We start from the raw sequence: 18,294 nt of genomic DNA, 5'->3' as shown, positions 1-18,294 counted from the left end.
AAGTCAACGTCACTTGTTTTAAATCAAACTGACCGTCTGACCAATGTACTCAATTAAAGTTTATTTCATTTAGATTTACTGCACATCGGATGTCTCATGACCCAAATTGCGGGTCGCAATTACACCCACGGCGTATAATCATGCGATTACAGTGACTTGACTCAATTGGTGAAGGCCCCAAAGCCATTTATTAACATCAGGAGTAAATTACCAAGGAGGTCAGTATATTGATCTCACAAAGGCCTCAAATGACTCATTTTGTTTGTAAAAGTGGAGTTACAGTAAAGCCATTGCTTCTCAAGCAGTGATATTGTGAGGTGCCTTCAACCTGCTGTGGTTTTTGATTTTGTATTGAAGAAATATGTGAGTGCGTTTTACGGATTATTTCTGTTTCTATTTAAAAATAATTGCTCTGGTGTGCTGTAATGTTTTCTTACTTTGAAAGTGGATCTGTAGTTTGAATTTTGCCGATATTATGAGTGGTTTGCATAATATGAACACTAACATTTTTGACAATATTAGAAGGAGCAAAGTGTAAAGTTAGAACTGGTGCTAGTTATTGACATTCATAAATGCATTGTAACGTGCCTAAATAAAAGAATAGTGTATAATTGGATAAGCCTTTCACTTTAATTACTTTGTAGACCATGTCTCGATCCCGGGCCTGGCAGCAACAGGCTCTAGCGGCGCAGCGGCGTGACAACGAGCTTCGCCGCGCCGAGGAACTGCAGAAGGTGGCCAACTACTTCGAGAGCAACACCAACAGGTCCCGCCATCATGAGCAGTGGACTGCGGAGGGGTATTATGTGAAGGCTAAGAAGGAAGCCGAGCTGTATAGCACAAAGAAGGTTAGAGCTATGTAAGTATTTGAATTGAAATAGCCTTTATTTCATGTATTGCATTATGCATGCATTATGTCAGTATTGACATGTTTATTATCTTCATCTCCTATGAATAGTGATTTATAGAATAGTTTTTTATTATAAGCCTACGGTGTCCCACTGCTGGGCATAGGCCTCCCCCCTTGATTTCCATTCGTCTTGGTTTTGACTTTTGAGCAATTTCCGGCCAGTCGTTAAGATATGCGTCCAGGTCGTCCCGCTATCTCTGTCTGGGCCTACCACATCCTCGCCCGTCTTGCGGCACCCATACCGTGGTTATTTTGGCCCATCTCTGTGGGTGCATGCGGCAGACATGGCCGGCACAGTCCCATTTCAGCTTGACAGTCTTAGTTCCTACATCAGAATAGTAATTAGTATAAAGGATAGATGAGTAGTAGTAGTAGTAGTAAACTCTTTATTGTACAAAAAGACATATTAAAAATAACATACAATTAGCAAGAAGTACAAAGGCGAACTTATCCCTTTGAGATGAGATTAAAGAAACTTGTGAGGAGAAGAAAAGTGGTTGGGAAGGGAACACAGAGAGCAAGCGTAGTGACCAGTCTTCAAGCAGATGAATCGATGGATTAATGAATTTAACATGCTCTGTTTTACTCAGTTTTTTTATCTCTTTTTAGCTCTTTTCAATACTCTTATGGAAGTCTCTAGATCTACCATCTACCAATATTATTATATTCTACCCACTTTGTAACCAAACTAATGTACTTAATTACTTATTTATTTTACATTGCCTGCATGTTAGTCCTAAGATATGTATATTATAAACATTGTACTCTCAAATAAGCGAATTTTGTTAATTATTTTTGAGAATAAAGTTCTTAAACCATAAACCATTATTTCAATAGGTACAAGACATATTTTTGTTTTTTCAGACAACTCGAGGAAAGAAGAAAAAAGTTGGAACTAATGTTGTTTCAAGAAAACATGCAATACCAACAAGAAATGAAGGCTTTGGCTGCAGAGCCCAAGCTTTATAAAAATGGGTAAATAATAACATTACCATTAATAAATAATAAATTATTATTTGGAGACAATTTTACCTAGGTTGACCTAACCCCAAACTAGAATGTTCCCTCTATACTATCTTCATCAAGTGTATCATAGTGTTTGTAGATGGCGCTTATTAATTTAAAATTTTAGCTTTCTGTATATTAGATGAGAGACTTGATGCAATTTATACCTAATTAAGAAAAGCTTGTAACAAGATAATACCTATAACGAAAGCTTATACAAAAGGCATTGTAGGCATGTTTCTAAAACACAGTGTCAAGTGTGGCTCACTCGGCGACTTCGTCGCTTTGCTACAGGTAGCTAAAAGTACATTGGTTCCGCCCCAATTTTGGGGAAAGCCATAAGCCGCGCGTGGCGCTGTCGCCACCTAGCGGCCATATCTGGGCTGATCGTAAGAGACGCGTTTTGTTAGAGAGTGTCTTCTGTACGTAGTACTATTATTTATTCTGTGACAGTGTGTTCTATTCATACCACACAAAATGGTGGTGTGTGAACAGAACTTCTCAAAACAATATGTAACCTTTCTTTGAACACGCTTTAGCCCTAAACTGTATTAGAATTAACTTTTTTTAAATATTATTTAAGGTCATACCTAAACGACGTACCTACGTCGACTCTAAAGGAAATCAACCAGGGCATCATGGATAAGGAAGAACAATTGAGAAGACACGAGGCAGAACTCCGTTTACATCACGCGTGGCGTCTCCGGCAGCCCGAGTTACGGGCTGCTACGGCGTTTGTTGCCAATGGGAGGCTGAAATCTGCATGGTATGACCTTTTTAAATTTATTGTATTTTTATTTTAAAATTACGAGTATGTAATGGGTCTATTTATTTATTTATTTATTCAAGGAATTCCAACAGCTACAAATGATACATTAGACTTTTTAGATAGCATTACAGAGCCAATTATAGGAACTCACAAATAGAAACTGAATATATGATACGTTACACAGTACACGCTATAATAACAAAGCACAGTATTTGATACAAGATATTGAAGTATGGAAAATGTCAAGGTTACAATATATATATAAACAGAAAACATACAATGAGCAGCAAATACCGAAGTGAAACATCTATATTCGTAATTTGGTGAACAACATGGACCAGACACCAAATTATTCAAGTGCCAGATCACGCTTCATAGCATATCGCTGCCTGCAACATGTTATTTAGAAGCACCGATTGACTAGGTTACGCCTTATACAAGGAATTGAGCAGTTAAAAACGTCAATATCTAAATCCTTCGACAAGTAATTCAAGTTACGAGATGCGGGACACAGGAAACTATTTTGCCTATAATTAGATAAAGTGCGTTTAAGTGCAAGGGGGGGATAAAACCTTTTAGACCGAGTGGGCGTATTGAACGAGAGTTTAGAAAGAAGTTCAGGGCAATCAATATTACCAGTGGTGATATTAAGTATATAAATTATATCCGCGATTTCACGACGTTTTTGTAATGGAATTAAATGATGTTTTTTGCAAATGCTTAGATAATCTTTAGAGTGATATGGACTTTTTAGCTTAAAGCTTAAATATCTGAGGAACTTTTTTTGAATGCGTTCAATTCTGTCGATATAAATATTATAGCAAGGATTCCAAATTTGGGAAGCATATTCGACCTTACTTCTAACTTCTTCTTCTTATTCTATTGCCTGAATAAGCCCCCCCCCCCCCACATCAGGCGTCTTTCGAGCGTCGGCGTCTGTCGGAGTCGGTCCAGCGCTATGGAAAATGACGTCGCTGCGCAGTTGCGTCGACGCTGCGTCGACGTTGCGTCGACGTCGGCCATAGAATTGTAGACGCCGACGCTCGAAAGACGCCAGATGTGGGGGGGGGGGGGGCCTAAACATTCATTCATTCATTACAAACACCAATGTCGTAAATATGTGTTTAAAAAACCTGCTATTTTCACACAAGCGTATTAGAATTGTCAATATGGCTACCTGACTTGAAAGAAATCCTTGTTTTGTTTTTAGGACACAACAAATAGTGGAGAAGGAGATAGCAAGAAAGAAGGAGGAAGAGGAGACTCTAAAGATACTTCAGGAAAGGGACGAGGCGTTGCGTAAGCAGATAGAGAAGGAAGAAGAGAGACTTAAAGAGAAAGAGATGCAAATGAGGGTAATGATAAGTAAAATTAATCAAATGAGGGTAATTATAAGTAAAATTAATCAAATGAGGGTAACGATAAGTAAAATTAATCAAATGAGGGTAATGATAAGTAAAATTAATCAAATGAGGGTAATGATAAGTAAAATTAATCAAATGAGGGCAATGATAAGTAATATTAATTAGGAATTTACGACACGTTCACTTTCTTATTCATGAGTAGCGTGCACCGTAGGGTCATTGCGCTAGTTTTCGTTCACTTTAAGGAGTATCAACTAAAATGTCCTATTGGCAACCATCGATAAAGATGAAGCCATAAGGTAGTTATAGAATTAGAAAATATAATAAACAACGTAATCGTATTGAGTTTGAGCTCGTTTGATTCGTCTTAAGGAGTAGTAAGAAGGTTCTTTTCAAAAATGAAGTTGTTGACGTAATTTAAGTTTCTTATTAAATTGTTTTTTTTTTTCAGGAGCTCCGCGGAAGCTTAGAAGGCCAAATCGACGAGCTAAGCGAGAAAGAGACAATCGTCAAACGCCTGCAAAAAGAAGAAGAGAGAGAACTCATGATACTCGACGAGCTCAAGTTCATATCGAGCGAGCGAGACAGAGAGCACGCGCGGCTGGTGGCAGAGAGGGACGCCACTATAGTGAATATGGGTCTGCATAAGTATAAGCTGAAGAAGAAAGTTATATCGGTATTGCAGGAGATTGAGTTGGATTTGCAGATGATGGAGAAGTTAAAGAAAGCTGTTTTGAAGGTAAATAACTTAGTTTACATCATAGACAATGAAATACTAATACGTAAAGTAAAGAAAAGCAAAATATATGTATAAAAAGGATAAAAAAAATAGTTTATTCAAGTAGGCATATTACAATGCGCTTATGAACGTCAAATAAAGCTATACCGGCTCCAACCGTACACCTCTGCCGCAAAGAGAATGAAATCCCCCCTCAATTGGAGGAGGGTATCCCAATATGGGACCGGCAACAAACTCGGCGGGACACATCTTTTCAAAACATTATTACATCTTATAATTAACATACAATATAGAAACTAGTCTATGATTTACATGTAAAGAAGACCTAAAATATTTTTAGAAATAAAATTATCCGTTTGCAGGAAATAGAATCCAACGAAGACAGAAGATCGAGCTACAAGCGCGTTTTAGACGCAGCACTTCTAGAGTTACACGAGTACCGCGAGCGAGAGCGACAGAGACAGAAGAACATCGACGCCATGTACGACGGCGAGGCGAGGCAGCTCAGCGAGAAACAAGACAAGGTGAGACAATACAGGAGGATCGTGAGAGCGACAGAGACAGAAGAACATCGACGTCATGTACGACGGCGAGGCGAGGCAGCTCAGCGAGAAACAAGACAAGGTGAGACAATACAGGAGGATCGTGAGAGCGACAGAGACAGAAGAACATCGACGCCATGTACGGCGGCGAGGCGAGGCAGCTCAGCGAGAAACAAGACAAGGTAAGACAATACAGGAGGATCGTGAGAGCGACAGAGACAGAAGAACATCGACGCCATGTACGACGGCGAGGCGAGGCAGCTCAGCGAGAAACAAGACAAGGTAAGACAATACAGGAGGATCGTGAGAGCGACAGAGACAGAAGAACATCGACGCCATGTACGACGGCGAGGCGAGGCAGCTCAGCGAGATACAAGACAAGGTGACACAATACAGGAGGATCGTGAGAGGGACAGAGACAGAAGAACATCGACGCCATGTACGACGGCGAGGCGAGGCAGCTCAGCGAGAAACAAGACAAGGTGAAACAATACAGGAGTATCGTGAGAGCGACAGAGACGCGAGGCAGCCCAGCGAGAAACAAGACAAGGTGAGACAATACAGGGGGTCGTGAGAGCGACAGAGACAGAAGAACATCGACGCCATGTACGACGGCGAGGCGAGGCAGCTCAGCGAGAAACAAGACAAGGTGAGACAATACAGGAGGATCGTGAGAGCGACAGAGACAGAAGAACATCGACGCCATGTACGACGGCGAGGCGAGGCAGCTCAGCGAGAAACAAGACAAGGTGAGACATTACAGGAGTATCGTGAGAGCGACAGAGACAGAAGAACATCGACGCCATGTACGACGGCGAGGCGAGGCAGCTCAGCGAGAAACAAGACAAGGTGAGACATTACAGGAGTATCGTGAGAGCGACAGAGACGCGAGGCAGCTCAGCGAGAAACAAGACAAGGTGAGACAATACAGGAGGATCGTGAGAGCGACTGAGACAGAAGAACATCGACGCCATGTACGACGGCGTCCCAAAGAGTAAAAACGGGACCCTATTACCATAGAGAAATAATTTGGCCAAGTCCGAGATAGCTCGAGGCATTTAGTGTTCCGTACGGCTACCATCAGTTTGGCATTGACATAAACGATATCGTGAACGTAATTTACTTCCTATAGGTATATCTCTTTCGCACTTAATATATCAGTACGAGCGAGATGCATAGAAAGTAAATTACGTTCACGCCCACGGTAGCGTTTATGTCAATGCCAAACTGATGGTAGCCGTACCGCTCGCATCGTTACATTTTACAGAGGTTCTTTGCCTGTTTTTAGGATACCGTATTCAACTACACACACAGAACAATAGTACAAAGTGTCTAAGTGCGAAGGCCGAAGGCCGAGCTTTAGCAAAATGTCATCGCTTTAGCACAGAGCAATAGTACAAGTGTCTAAATGTGAAGGCCAAAGGCCGACCTCCGCGTAGCCCGAAGGCCCGAAGCGTCCAGGATGTGAGTGCTTTAACACAGAACAATAGTACAAGTGTCTAAATGCGAAAGCCGAAGGCCGAGCACCGCGTAGGGCCGAAGGCCCGAAGCGTCCAGGATGTTAGTACTTAAACACAGAACAATAGTATAAGTATCTAAATGCGAAGGCCGAAGGCCGAGCTCCGCGTAGGGCCGAATACCGAAGTCGAGCATCTCGCGAATGCTTGATGTATTATAATAATTTAGAGTAAGGCCAAGCGCGCACCACGATTTTTTGTCCTGCGATAATTTTGTCGCAGAAATGCAACGTATGTGTTTATATGTTAGTGCGCGCATATGCCACAAAAAAATCGCAGCGATTTTAAAATTGTGATTTGTCACATTTTTCCGCGATTGTTCGCGACGCGATTGTCGCAAAGTGAATTGCAGCATGCGGAGTTGTATGGCCCCGCGCGCACTATGATAATAAAATCGCACCCCGGCCGGACCTCAGTCGGCATTTCGCTCTCCAAACCCCAACATCTCGGCACCTGCATCTCCAATGGAGTCTCAAAATGAGACGCTAGATGTTGACCATTTAATTATGGAAATAGACGGGGATCACCTTTGTGTTATAAATGCTCAAAGTCATACAGCAATCGCATATTAAAGACACGTTTCATGACAAGCGACTGGTACGAAATCCATGTTGAGAATGAACAAATCGTCGACTTTTTCATCGCAGTGCGCGCAGTGAATTTTCTGCGATATATTACAGCGCGATTCTAAAATCGTGTCGCAAAAATTTATATCGTGGTGCGCGCTTGGCCTATAATACCTTAAATGTATACTCCTTCAATTTGAATTTAGAACTCATTATTATTTTTTATTTAATTTTGTTTCTAGTTCTATGCCATATATATAGACTTTAATATTATTTAGAACTGCTAAAAAACAAGATCGGCTTACTTTAAATATTTCGTCAATTTTACCTTTGTTTCTAAAAACTGTGATATTTAACTGTCATATACTATTAATGTCTTCCAAAATTATTTTCTCGTAACAGGACTGAGGGGCTACCGCGAAAACCGAAATTCGCAATTTGCGGGGATCTTTCTCTTTTACTCCAATGAAGGCGTAATTAGAATGACAGAGAAAAATGCTCGCAATTTGCGAACTTCTATTTTCGCGGTTATAGCCCTGAATCTTGTTGCTCACCGATCCGTTCAAAAATATACATAAGTACTGAATATAATTAATAGATATTATAATTATACAATTACTACAGAAATGTAATAGTACTTAATGAAAAGGAATATTGTGTATATTGTTTCGACGAATCAGATACTCTCAATAAAATCTATACATGAGGCCAAAGCTGTTCATAAATATTAAATGACTTTATTATCTCTATACGCCTTACTAACTCTATGTGTCCTATTGTGGAAAAAAAAACACAACGACAGTCAAGAACGGAATTCTTAATTTGAATTTTTCAGGTTTTTGAGATGCCTAGTCCATTGGTTGGAAAGCCGGTTCGAAATTGAAACTTATTTGCAATATAATAAGGTCGTATTTTGTAGATCTCTCTCATACTTATAGTAGGCTATTGAGATAAAATTAAATATCCCACAAAAATAAGCAAGCAGAATTAAACTTTGTGTCAAAGACATAAGTCATAAATTTCAATGCCAAAGTTTTAACTAAGGATGTTTCTCGCAAATTACTGCCTAATATATGAATTGACCAGTGTAAGCATCAGTTAGCTAGCCCTAAGCAACCAAAGGTCAAGCTGCAGTTGAAAAACTAATAAAGATAAAGTTAAGCTGATAATTTTCCCGCCGTCTCCATGCTTCTTTAAGTTGGGTATTGACTGGTCAGCTGCCTGTTAGCTATAGTTTTCGCGAAAATCGCCAGGACAGAGGTGAAAATTTTTGTATGAAAACTTGCAACTTTAAATGCATTTTTTGACGAAACTATTGCAGTCTAAAATGAAGTCAAAATCAGTCCATCGACTCAATTTTTTGCAAGCTTTCTAATGGTACCCCACACGATTCTTACAAATGAAAAAAGTTTCAGCCTACCCCTCTCAACCCCCTAAATTTCCCCCTTTAATAAGAAATAAGCAGTTTTGACTTATTTACAATATGAGTGGTGGTAATTGCTATAACTGTTCCAAATTTGAGGTATCTATGTCAAACGGTCTCTGAGAAAAACGTATTTAACTGATTTGCAAGACCGAAGTGATCCCATAAGTGTTCCGTAAACAAAGTTTTGTACGGAACACTAAAAATACATAGATTGCTAACTCCATACATCAGTTTTGGTACCAAAAAGACTATTATTTTCATAGTCGACATCTAGCATCGAGTAGCGGAATTATCAGTACTGCTACTTGACAATAGATGTAGCACCGATCGGAAAGTCTAATGCTCAACAAAATTTGACTTTCCGGTCGGTGCTACATTATTAATTCATCATCATCATCATCTCAGCCATAAGACGTCCACTGCTGAACATAGGCCTCCCCCTTGGATCTCCATACGTGCCGGTTGGAAGCGACCCGCATCCATCGTCTTCCGGCGATTAACAAGGTCGTCTGTTCATCTTGTGGGTGGACGTCCTACGCTGCGCTTGCTAGTCCGTGGTTCTCCACTCGAGCACTTTTCGACCCCATCGGCCATCTTCTCTGCGTGCAATGTGGCCTGCCCATTGCCACTTCAGCTTGCTAATCCGGTGGGCTATGTCGGTGACTTTAGTTCGTCTACGGATCTCCTCATTGCTGATTCGATCACGCAGAGAAACTCCGAGCATAGCCCTCTCCATAGCTCGTTCAGTTATTTATTCAGTTTTAAGTTATGATCGCGAGGGCTACAGCTCACAGAGCCACTGGTAACATTATGTTACTTTTCTGTTACAGCTTTGGGCTAAAGAGCGCGAAGCCCGCGCTCTCCTCATGAACGATGTCCTCACTACCCTGAGGAAACAGGTGGAAGACAAGGTGGAAGCGAGCAGGATGCAGCAGCGAGCCAACGTGAAGGAGAGGGAACAGATCCTCGAGCAGATGGAGAGCTTCCACCACGAGGTCAAGACCAGGGAGAGAGACGCTCAGGTAAGACCTTGAACGACTCGCAACCCTGAGAAGACAGAAGAGAAGGAAGCCAGTATGATGCAGCAGCGAGCCAACGTGAAGGAGAGGGAACAGATCCTCGAGCAGATGGAGAGCTTCCACCACGAGGTCAAGACCAGGGAGAGAGACGCTCAGGTAAGACCTTGAACGACACGCAACCCTGAGGAGACAGAAGAGAAGGAAGCCAGTAGGATGCAGCAGCGAGCCAACGTGAAGGAGAGGGAACAGATCCTCGAGCAGATGGAGAGCTTCCACCACGAGGTCAAGACCAGGGAGAGAGACGCTCAGGTAAGACCTTGAACGACACGCAACCCTGAGGAGACAGAAGAGAAGGAAGCCAGTAGGATGCAGCAGCGAGCCAACGTGAAGGAGAGGGAACAGATCCTCGAGCAGACGGAGAGCTTCCACCACGAGGTCAAGACCAGGGAGAGAGACGCTCAAATAAGACCTTGAACGACACTCACAACCCTGAGGAGACAGAAGAGAAGGTGGAAGCGAGCAGGATGCAGCAGCGAGCCAACGTGAAGGAGAGGGAACAGATCCTCGAGCAGATGGAGAGCTTCCACCACGAGGTCAAGACCAGGGCGAGAGACGCTCAGGTAAGACCTTGAACGACACGCAACCCTGAGGAGACAGAAGAGAAGGTGGAAGCGAGCAGGATGCAGCAGCGAGCCAACGTGGAGGAGAGGGAACAGATCCTCGAGCAGATGGAGAGCTTCCACCACGAGGTCAAGACCAGGGCGAGAGACGCTCAGGTAAGACCTTGAACGACACGCAACCCTGAGGAGACAGAAGAGAAGGTGGAAGCGAGCAGGATGCAGCAGCGAGCCTACGTGAAGAAGAGGGAACAGATCCTCGACCAGATGGAGAGCTTCCACCACGAGGTCAAGACCAGGGAGAGAGACGCTCAGGTAAGACCTTGAACGATACGCAACCCTGAGGAGACAGAAGAGAAGGAAGCCAGTAGGATGCAGCAGCGAGCCAACGTGAAGGAGAGGGAACAGATCCTCGAGCAGATGGAGAGCTTCCACCACGAGGTCAAGACCAGGGTAACAAATGCCTTCGACTTATTTATATGTAATCAGCTTGATTTCGTGACATTTTGGGCCCTTTCAGGTACGTATAGAAGAACACTGCTTCATAATAACGTGAATCGTAAGAGACATTCTTGTTTTTTTATTGAAGTTTAGGTGGGAAACTGTCAAAAGAAATTTATTATTTTTCACGAAGCATTGTAGGCAAAACAAGATGCTATTCAGCTAGTACTTTTTTTTCTGCGCCACATCCTTAAAACATACATGAACTCTGGTCACGCTCTTGTCAAACACACTGTAATTACTGCAAGATACTCCATTTGAAAACTTAGTATATAATTTTTGAACAAATTTTAGCACACTACTTCTGTTCACAGCTAAAGAACGCAGCGTACTCAACAATATCAGCTCTCCAATCTCAACTCAAAGGCCTAAGCGTGCAGAAACAGAAATTAGAAGAAGCGGCCGAGAAGGAGGCAGAACTTCGCGAAGCTAGCGCCAATGAGAGGAAACTCAGGACTGAGATAGCCAGGATTAACAGGGACAGGACTGAACAGGCCTGGGCGTAAGGTAGATACATTAATTTAGAATGGTTAGCTCCACTTGCACCATCCCACTAACCCGGTGTTACCCGGTTAAACCGTTAACCCAGTGTCAAATTGTACTGGTAACCATGGTAACATTGGTAACTCCAGGTTTAACCGGTTCACCCCGGGTTAGTGGGATAGTCCAAGTGGCCCTTAGGAATTGATTATAATTTATATTGGTTAAACATAACCTCATAAGTAGTGGATTTGATACCATAGTCTGTATCTTTAGGTATTAGAAAAGGTAAACAAACAATTTGTACATTTTCGGGTAGTTATAAAGTTTATTGGTTAACCGACCAAATACAAAACCGCCTGGATCAGCCGCTGATGCTCTGGTTTCCTAGGATAGCGGTGCCGTCATATAGCGGCCGTCTCCATACAAATACTACGACGTCCATATTTAGCCGTATTATTTAGTATGGAGACGGCCGCTATATAAATCATCTCATATATGACGGCACTATCCTAGGAAAACCGATCTTGAACGACTTGACTTTGACCTACATTATTTGATCATGTAATGTTTTTATCTACCTATTATTCTGTTTACCTATATTCTGTTTACTTATATTTAAATACCTAAAGAAACAGAGTATAGTTAGGGCGCAGTTATGTACTAAAGGCAAATTTAGGGTTGGTACAGTTGCCATCAGATATATTGGAGCTGCCGAGGTGCTCAAAAATATCTGAACACGCACCCTAGCGCCTTGACAATAGAGGCGTGTTCAGATATTTGTTAGCACCTTGGCCGCTCCGATATATCTGATGGCGACTGTACGTGTTTTTGTCAACCCATATTTTCAATGAATTGCAATATTGATAAGGAATTTTGGTATTGACTTATGATTATGACCCAGGCCACCTAGGGATTTTACGAGGTTCGAAATAAGTGATAAAACTGAAAGACTTTATAGCACTATATAAATAATTTAAGTCTGATATTTTATTGTGTGTGGTGACGAGTGTGTGTGTGTGAGTGTATTATAATGTGAATGTGCCTTCGTATTGTATTTCATTTGACCTGGCTGTAATTAATTCAAATCGCTTAAGACAGCGGTCGGCAACCTTTTAGCAGCCAAGGGCCAAATAGTAGTTACCGAAGTACACGCGGGCCGCACTTTGTTAATATTTATGACTTTATCAGAAATTGTCGTTTGTCAATATTACATACAAAATAGCCAGGTAGGCTCGCGGGCCGCAAGTGAGAGGTTCGCAGGCCGTTTGTTGCCGACCGCTGGTTTAAGACATCAGTAACAAATAATTCTATTGCCTTAGCGTTTGTGCCTTTTAACCGTTTGACAGCCAATGACTTCTAATGACGCGCGCGGCTACATCCCAATATCAACCTTCGTGCATTCATACAAGGTTCATAATGGCGTGCCGCGCACGACTGGCGTGGCGTTTGAAGGGTTGGCGTTTGACGTCATGAAGTAAAAGTTGTGCAATTTTTATACAATATAACCCCTATTCATAAACGTCTACTAAAGTTGACAAGCCAGTAATAATCGTTTGTCCCTTTCCGACGTATTGGTATGATGGAAAGGGACACACGATTATTATCGGCTTGGCAATTTTAGTAAAGGTTTATGAATAAGGGGGTAAGTATCTAGCAGCTTTTTTCAACCGCGTTCATATTCTTCTAATAAGAATTAATGAAAAAAAAGAACCATTACTATTTTGTCTTTCAAATTTAAGTAAGAATGCATAGAAAGTCTAGTTATTTTTGTCATCCTATATAGTACATATTTATTAGTTGACTTTTAATATGGGGCTTGTCCTGAAATAAATATTATTCATTCATTCATTATACTACAAGCAAAGAGAATTTGAAGTAGAGGAATATTGTCAAAGTAAATTATGTAGTCAGTACATTTACTGCCATCTTTCGACACAAATGATGAACACTTTTAGAACGCCATTTGACTTTGATCCTTATTCTTTCATTGATATGTGTTACATGTCAAAAAATATCGCCATATAACCGAGAGTAGGCCAAAGGTATGGCGGCAGCGCTCGAAGAGATGGGTTTGGCATAGGCACCTTTGGCCTATCGTCAAATGGCGTTCTAAAAGTGTTCATCATTTGTGTCGAAAGATGGCAGTAAATGTACTGACTACATAATTTACTTTGACAGTATTCCTCTAGGCTAAATTCTCTTTGCTACAAGTAAGAGTAAAATATATTGGTTTATTTTTGTAATCGATATTAATATCATACTTCTGTGATAAACTGATGGACTCATAAAATAATGAAATAAAACAAATTACCTAGCTAATGTAATAAATCTCTAAATAACTACTACTACTAGCATAATGCTTCAATTAATATTGTATACTCAACCAGTGTATTTGTCAATAACTTTTGTGTGATAATTAAAAAATGTTTACATAAATACCGAGTTTTAGTTGAAAATCAATGTCACAAATCGTGGGTGGGTTAATCTAAATCTGTATAGATCAAAAATACCGTTCTCGAAAAAAAAATTGCAAAAAAATGAGTCAAAATTCTTTCAGGATGCGTATCGTTCACAGTAGGTTAAATGTGATAAGCATAAAGGACTTTTCACACCTTCCTGAATAAGTATTCAAGATAAGGACGCAGCAGTACATAGAAGTGTGATGGGGATATCTCCATCTCAGGCTCCACTTCATCAGTTATTAAACTGAGGAAGGTGTGACAAACTTTTAATACACATTAATTAAAAAAAATGATGTAGGTACCTACTAGTAAAAATAACTGTATAAACAGGTAAAAACACACCATAACAGCAATCTCAATAATATGTTTTTCTAAACACCTTTGCTCCTAAAGCGACATCTACAAATTTAAACCAGAACTAAGTGAGCAAGTAGCGACTCACCAAACGTAATTCGTCCACTTACCGTCGACCTCAAAGTTGGTACACTATGTCGATAGGTGTCGCTAGCGGTTTTGTTTCTTGCATAATTATTTATGTTTTACGAAATACGCCATATTATAACGGTTACGGATAGTTAAGTGAGGTATAATTTTTAGTCAGATTTAAGACGGATTAGATATGCCCACAAACGGACAACATTTTCTGTGGTTGCAATGGGTTAGGTTTTTGTGAATACCTTACCGAACTAATGTAATAGCACCCTACAGCGAAACTACATAGAATCGGAATGTTCTCGTATTTTTTTGTATGGGGACAGAAATTATCGTTTCCAAACTGAAAGTTTCCCAGGTATTTCCTATTGAAATTTGCCTAAAATTTATTGAAACTCCAAAACTTGCCCACCTGTAAGCTAAACGGTTCCGTATTTGCTAAACTATTACCTACTAATTTAACACTTTAAACTCTCGCGTTTTGTACACATATTCAATTACACAAACGGGTCTACCGCGATATAATTTCATTGTTTTTACCTTTAATTCCGACGTTTCAGCTGAGTTGCACCAGCTGTGGTCACGGAACACCAGCTGTGGTATATATACCTACTAATTGTCCAATTTCGGTACTAACCATTGATTGGTAGACTGGAAGACTGAACTGAACTTCATGTCTGTGTATGGGCATTTTCACTTGTGTACCATTTACTTTTTTTCGAAAATCCATCAACTTTTGGGTTAGTTCTATAGTTCGTTTTTTTTAGCATCAGAAATAAGGTAAACAATCTAGACATGTCTTTTAATTGAAAAACACATATTAAAAATAAGTTACGGCAAATATGTAACATTTATGAATCTAATACGATCACTTATATTCTTCTGTTTTCATAAGTAATAGTTACTTATTTTAAAAAAGCGTTTTTCAATTAAAATACATGTCAAGATCGCTTACCTTCTTCCAAGTTCTTTCTAATGCTAAAATAAACGAACTATACTCAGAATCACGAGGACTATTGATTTAAAACATTTTGTATGGACCGTTACAAAACTGACACCCAAAAGATGATGGATTTCGAAAAAAGTTAATGCTATATTTTTCTCCCGTATGGTGATTAAGGATCCAGACCAAATTTTTTGATATTTTTCATGCATTTTTCGACAACGATTTATTCATTCCGCTCAGTGGCGGATTTGCCCTAAGGCACAGTAGGCCTAGGGCGGCAAGATATAGGGGCGGCAAATTGTGACAAAAAATACGCTGATGGTAACAAGAAATAACTCAAAATGTAGTAAATATTATGGGTGCCTTGAAAGGGGCGGCTACAGGGCCTGGGGCCTAGGGCGGCAAAGACTGCAAATCCGCCACTGATTCTGCTACCTATATGTATAGGTAAGACGTACCTCCTGCATAACCGAGGATCCACAATTTTTAGGGTTCCGTACCCAAAGGGTAAAACGGGACCCTATTACTAAGACTTCGCTGTCCGTCCGTCCGTCCGTCCGTCTGTCTGTCACCAGGCTGTATCTCACGAACCGTGATAGCTAGACAGTTGAAATTTTCACAGATGATGTATTTCTGTTGCCGCTATAACAACAAATACTAAAAACAGAATAAAATAAAGATTTAAGTGGGGCTCCCATACAACAAACGTGATTTTTGACCAAAGTTAAGCAACGTCGGGCATGGTCAGTACTTGGATGGGTGACCGTTTTCTTTTTGCATTTTTTTCCGTTTTTTTTTGCTTTATGGTACGGAACCCTTCGTGCGCGAGTCCGACTCGCACTTGCCCGGTTTTTACCAACACACACAGGTATGAAATATTAATAATAGCTGAAATAAGCATTTAAGGAAGTTTCACGTTTAAAATAACACTTGCACAGTCTCGGCTATCAAAATTGCTGCAAGTTTTGCTCGGTCTAACTCTACCTTAAGTGTTATTTTCAAGATAAAACATAATTTGGGATTGGGCTCTAGTGTTCTACTTAATCTTATTTATACGAGGTTTGCCTATTCTTTTTGGAGGTAGGTAATATTTAGTTTTTTCCCGTTGACCTATTAGAAAATAAGCGTCTGTTTTCGTACTTCGTAATTTAGGTAGGTATCGCTTTCTTCTGTCAGTTGCGATTCATCTTTTAAATTGGGCATGGACATACAGAATGTATCAAAAGTAATGTAGTCAATTCTGAATTTACTGTTTAGGTTTTTAATAAATAAAAAATAAATAATAATACGTTTATTACCAGAACACAAAAACAGTACAGTAATGGAAGGAACAAAAACAATATGGTAACTTAAACTAAAGTATGGATGGTCACAGAATAAATAATAGCACTAGGTACAGAAGACTCACTCTCTAACAAAACGCGTCTGTTACGATCAGGACAGATATGGCCGCTAGGTGGCGACAGCGCCACGCGCGGCTTATGCCTAGCCACAAAACTACGTGTGTGGAACGGATGTACTTGTGAGTGAGCCACGCCTGGTTTGGTAAAAGGGTACCAGTCTCAACATACCTATGCGTAGGGCAGATGGTGATGCCCAGCGTTGATTTTCATGGCTCCTCTACACGATGGGCCAGCGCCGGCCACTCTAAGGGACGCAGCCATACGGTAGAATGAGATAGCAATATCACTTGCTCCCTCTAACGCATAAATGCGTCCCTTGGAGTGGCCGGCTGTGGCTGGTCCATCGTGTAGAGGAACCATCAGGCTGATTCCTTTTTAATACTTGGCGGTGGTAATTGGTGTCAGCATGGAATAGACAGTGACGATTAAATACATTTATATATGACACATCCTTATTCTACCATTTTTGACTCTGAGTGCGTTTTTGTTTGAAAAAAAGACGTCATTTTAGACACTGACACATCTAATCCATGTAAGTTCGAAATCGAATCGGGCCGTAAGTCAGCTGAGCAAGTATTTCAGTAACGGTACAATTACCTACACTCACGGCGGGATTCGGGAAATGATTTAGAGATTCACTAGATATGAAATAGTACAGATATGTGACGTTCCACGGCAAAAGGTACCTTATGGTGGCTGGCGCTTACGCTATTATTAACGCCGCTCCAATATTCAGCCGGGACAAGGGTACCTTTTGCCGTGGAACGTCACATATCTTTACTATTTCATATATAGTGAATCTCTAAATCATTTCTCGAATCGCGCCGTCAGAATCAAAAATGATAGAAATAAGGATGTGTCATATGTACACAAATGCGAAAAATAAGAAATTTGCAACGAGTGTAGAGCTCGTGTTGATTTCAAACTCTCTTATTCGGCCGTGTTTATTCGCCACTCGTTGCGAATTTCCTATTATTCGCACTTGTATCGTAAATAACTATTATTAGCTCTACCATCCTTTCGTAAGCTCTACCTATTTAGTACGTTGTCTATACCTATTCCTTAATTCATGATGTTTTGTTTTTTATTTACTAATCCAATAGAAATAAGCTAGTTTTGCACTGACTTTAACAGAGCAAAGTGTAGTAGCGTCATTATAAATGCCATATTTTCATAGAATTTAACATAAATGATGAGATTTCCTTACTTTGTCATCACAAATGCCACGCAGAGTTAGCTTGGTCCGGCTAGACTAGATATTAATGTACTTAGCAGATAAAGATAGATAAAAAAGAGGTAAAGCTGAAATTTACTAGAATGAATTGGGCGCCTCAAATATTTTAAGTACCTAGGTAGATATACAATTAATTTCTTTGCACGGTAGAAATGTTAGAATATTTCTACTAAATATATCTTAGTGCAGGTAGTGTTTTTATTGTACACAATAAAGAATATTACTACCTATAAATGGATAATAAATAATCTCAAACGGCATAAAAATTAAAACCCCGATAGCTTTTTAAGTTTTACCTCTAGATAATTACTACTGCCAGCCCATTTCACCCTAATGCTATTACAATAAGGTATTAAAAT

At 40.4% G+C, this 18,294-nt stretch overlaps 1 protein-coding gene across 1 annotated transcript; it reads left to right on the top strand.

Moving 5' to 3' along the window:
• Positions 1-13,894, top strand: LOC134674785 (cilia- and flagella-associated protein 53-like). The gene is made up of 9 exons (XM_063532916.1): positions 1-218; positions 645-859; positions 1,775-1,885; positions 2,499-2,681; positions 3,895-4,039; positions 4,500-4,787; positions 5,150-5,311; positions 9,669-9,860; positions 11,290-13,894. Exons 2-9 carry the CDS (start codon positions 648-650, stop codon positions 11,479-11,481), a joined length of 1,485 nt encoding a protein of 494 aa, XP_063388986.1. The 5' UTR covers positions 1-218; positions 645-647; the 3' UTR covers positions 11,482-13,894.
• Positions 13,895-18,294: the final 4,400 nt, after the last annotated feature.

This window comes from Cydia fagiglandana, chromosome 20 (assembly GCF_963556715.1).
Source record: "Cydia fagiglandana chromosome 20, ilCydFagi1.1, whole genome shotgun sequence".
NCBI classification, from domain to species: Eukaryota; Metazoa; Arthropoda; class Insecta; order Lepidoptera; family Tortricidae; genus Cydia; species Cydia fagiglandana.
This window is presented reverse-complemented; position numbering and strand designations above follow the sequence as displayed.